This window comes from Ischnura elegans, chromosome 3 (assembly GCF_921293095.1).
Source record: "Ischnura elegans chromosome 3, ioIscEleg1.1, whole genome shotgun sequence".
Lineage (NCBI taxonomy): Eukaryota > Metazoa > Arthropoda > Insecta > Odonata > Coenagrionidae > Ischnura > Ischnura elegans.
This window is the reverse complement of record NC_060248.1, coordinates 1,204,193-1,207,989: the sequence shown is the minus strand read 5'-3', so window position 1 is coordinate 1,207,989 and position 3,797 is coordinate 1,204,193. Positions and strand designations below refer to the sequence as shown.

At 39.0% G+C, this 3,797-nt stretch overlaps 1 protein-coding gene across 1 annotated transcript; it reads right to left on the bottom strand.

Moving 5' to 3' along the window:
• Positions 1-822: 822 nt before the first annotated feature.
• LOC124156645 lies at positions 823-3,517 on the bottom strand. The gene is made up of 3 exons (XM_046531302.1): positions 3,388-3,517; positions 1,110-1,621; positions 823-993 (listed from the first exon to the last, which is right to left on the bottom strand). Exons 1-3 carry the CDS (start codon positions 3,515-3,517, stop codon positions 823-825), a joined length of 813 nt encoding a protein of 270 aa, XP_046387258.1.
• Between the last annotated feature and the right edge of the window lie 280 nt (positions 3,518-3,797).

Below are 3,797 nucleotides of genomic sequence, written 5' to 3'. Positions count from 1 at the left end.
CGTAATGAGGAGCGCGTGTTTGCTATTGAGGCCTATTTTTCGACGGGATATTTGTAATCGCTTCAATTTAGTCCCTTTAGGGTGCTCGCATAGTGAAGAGGTAAGAGGTGGAGGTGGAGATAGAGGTAGAGGTGGAGATGGAGGTGGAGGTAGAGGTAGTATCGCATAGTAAAGAGGTTTGCGCACGCAGCTTTCCTACAGCCTCGAACACAAGCCAGTCTTCCACTGTGTGGCATCCAGTGTACAAGTTATTTGGTTAGTAGTAACATTTTTTAAATGTTTAGCGATAGCAGTGATGACAGCGACGAAATGTCGTCAGCATGTAAGTGGTGGCTGATTGGTACTTCTAGTAATCGCGAATTCAGTGCTCATCCAATTAATCAAGTGCGACAAGATCTGGGAGAATATCACCATCTGTTTTCCCAAATAAAAGAATACCCTGACAAATTCCAGGAGTACATGAGGATGTCACCTGAAACGTTTTCATACATTTGCGCCAATGTGTCACCAAAGCTGGATAATTGCAGAAAATACTGTAACCTCCATATTAACCCTATCTGCTCTGAAGAACAGATTGTGGTAACAATAAGGTAAGATTAGTAATTAATCATTCAGTATAAAAGTATATTATATATAATAATCAAGTCATGAATTTATTGTTGATTTCAAACAGTTAAATACTTTTTCGGTGCTAAGTAATACAATTTTTAGTTCAAGGTGAAGAAATAACTATTTAATAGTTTACACTAAGGATAGTCGGAAAGTAATAAATGAAATTACATTATACAATTAAGGATAACCTTGTTATTTGAAAATACTTTGTTACATGTTAGTAAATTTCTGGACATTGTGTTGTTCCTCAATATCTGGTGATGTTAGCGGAGTCGGTGTATGAGAGGAAGTGTGGGCAAATGAACTGGTTTCAGTGTGAGGGTAGTACTCATACCGGTGACTCATGGCAGGGTTTGAGGGACGGTTCTTGTACGATGGTTCCTGTTCCGGTGAATAAGCCATGTCGAATAATAATTCTTGAACTTTCATCCTGAACATCATTTTTTTCTTGGGTCCAACGTTTTTACATGTGGTAGTAGAGAGTTAAAAAAACCCACATCTTCGTCATTCTTGTTAACTTCATCCACTTTGTTCAATTTTAATTTTAGTTTTTCTTTCTCGATGTTTACTAATTCCTGGCCAATTTTTGCCTGATTTGTTAATCGTTTTTTGTACCCTGTTCTGGTGTACTCCTCCGTGGTTCTCTTTGATGTAAGTGTAGGTGTAGGCGACGAATTGTTGCTTCCACTTTGATTAGGTGTGCTCGGAATGTCAATTTGTGTAAGTTCACGATCCCCTTCTTCGTTATCCATCACGGAAAGGCTATCCACCTGCTCCTCAACGAAATCGTCGTTCAGTTGCCCTTCATCAAAGTTAGTGTCGTTGGACAAATCAGTCAGGTTCCCTGTTGATTTCCTCGGAACGAATTGGTCCCGGAGGAAAAGCATAGAATCAAAAAATTTCCACGATGATGTTGAGTCTGGAGCTGCATCTCCAGATCTAGGAGTTTTGCTATATTGCTTCCGGAATTCATCTCGCAGATTTTTCCAGATTAGCTTCACATCTTTATCTGAAATACAAAATAAAAAGCATGGCAAATTGAAGAATTGAATATAGGTGACAACTTGTACACATAAGAAAAACCTGTAAGCTATTCTTCCATAAGGAATACACAGTAACAGAAATTATTAATTAATTTTTAATAAATAAATAAATCTTCTGCTGCCTCATCGTAAGCCGACATAGGGTTTATCATGAAGAAAAGTTTATTAAATTATATTTCTATCTAGTAATGTCTTAAGTTTTATTACCGCATGTTCAATGATTTCGGAGATCTTGAGGTGTTCCGCGACACAATTGACACCCTGTGAAAGTATACACATATTACCAAAACATATCAATAGTTTATTGATTAGTCTATCGACAATAGGATATTTATAATAACGGGTTTATTACGTTTTGATTGTGTTGATGTAAATATACTGTATTGAGTTGTTCTATTGCAGGTACTTGGCAACTGGAAGCAGTTATATGACTCTTGGGTTTTCATTCCGGATGGGGGATAATACAGTGGGAAAAATTGTGAGGAATGTATGCAAACTACTATGGGGCACCTTTCAACCAAAGCATATGCCCATTCCGACAATTTCAGATTTTGAAACTGTGGCTAGGAGGTTTGAAGAAGTTTGGAAATTTCCAAACTGCATTGGTGCCATCGATGGGAAACACTGCAAAATAAAATGTCCAGCGCTTTCTGGGTCCATGTACTTCAATTACAAAAAAACATTTTCGATCGTTCTGCAAGGAGTGGCAGATGACCACTACAAATTTCTATTTGTTGATGTAGGTGGTTATGGCAAGCAAAGTGATGGGGGCACTTTCAAGGCATCGGATTTGGGCAAGTTGTTGGAACGGAAGGAACTAAACGTTCCAGGTGAAAAATGTTTGCCCCGAAGTGATGTTAAGGTGCCCCATGTTTTTATTGCGGATGAGGCGTATCCTTTGCGGGAATATTTGATGAAGCCGTTCTCACAAAAAACAGTAGGTGAAGCTGAGGATGTGTACAACACCCGGCTGTCTAGTGCGAGAAAGACAATTGAATGTGCGTTTGGCATTTTATATGCTAAATGGCGGATTTTAAGTGGGTGTATTGAAACATCCCCGGAGAGTGCAGACCAACAAATAAAGGCTGCGTGCATTCTTCACAATATCATAATTGATAAAGATGGCTGGGGTCCAAGTGTGTCCGACATCCCGCCTGTCCCTGCCGAAGCCAATCTACAACCTTTGGGGAGATCCAGAAATTCCGCTTCAAACCGTGCGAAAGAAGTCAGAAATTGCTTTAAGGCATACTTTGTGAATAATGTATAAAAACTGAAGGAGATTGAAAGTAAAAATTGTTTTTTAACAAAAATAATTATCTTGGACCCTAACTTTTTGTATTGATTTGTTTATATTAACCTATTACAATAATTCTTTTTGTACATTTGTTACAGTACATTCAAGTGTTTGCATGAAAATGAAGTGCCACTGTCTAAATATTTATTATGTTATAGACTCAGGCCTTTTCCTTATACGGTACTTTAAAATAGATAATATAAGGATTATAAAATAGTTACATTACCATATATATTATAGTTTAAAATACCCTCGTCCCAGGAAATTTGCTAATATATTAGGTCTCCAGCTTCGACTGTTGTAAAGTTTAAAGGGCTTATTTTTTAAGACAAATCTCATGTTGTATTGTCTTATTTGTTTATTTTTTGCTTACAAATGACCCCGTACAGTTTCGGACAGCCAGAGCTGGACACCCTGTATAATTTAGTCTAGACATACCTGTACAGTTCAATGCGGCTGCTACAGCCTTCCATTCTTTGTCCAACACGTGACGGTTGTGGTGGTGTTTGTTTCTTTTGTCCCACAGAGCTGGACGACTTTGCACTGCGATAATTATTTCCTCCTTCATTTCACTACTACTGTCGTTCACAGTTATTAAGAAAAACTAACCAACACTATAAAAGGTTTTTAAAATACAGAACCGTAGGCATACGTCGTCGCGTACTGTGTCGGAGTAGCGCCCAGTGGAATAGGGTAGCGGTTGGGGAGGGGTAGAGTGGTAGGGGGGGCATGGAACGCACCAATCACGGAGAAGCCTCCCGATGAACCTCGCGGTACACCGCTCGAAAAGACAAAGTCGTTTGTCTTTGAAAGCGGTCCCGCGCTACCTCCTGGTGAACCGCGAGGTA

Bases quoted from the DNA above. Each gene is read 5' to 3' on its own strand.
- LOC124156645 (XM_046531302.1), bottom strand. From the start codon at position 3,517: ATGAAGGAGGAAATAATTATCGCAGTGCAAAGTCGTCCAGCTCTGTGG. The intron at 1,622-3,387 runs GTATGTCTAGAC...TTTGTATTTCAG, and splicing joins AGCCGCATTGAACTGTACAG to ATAAAGATGTGAAGCTAATC. The intron at 994-1,109 runs GTGGGTTTTTTT...TCACCGGAACAG, and splicing joins TTAACAAGAATGACGAAGAT to GAACCATCGTACAAGAACCG.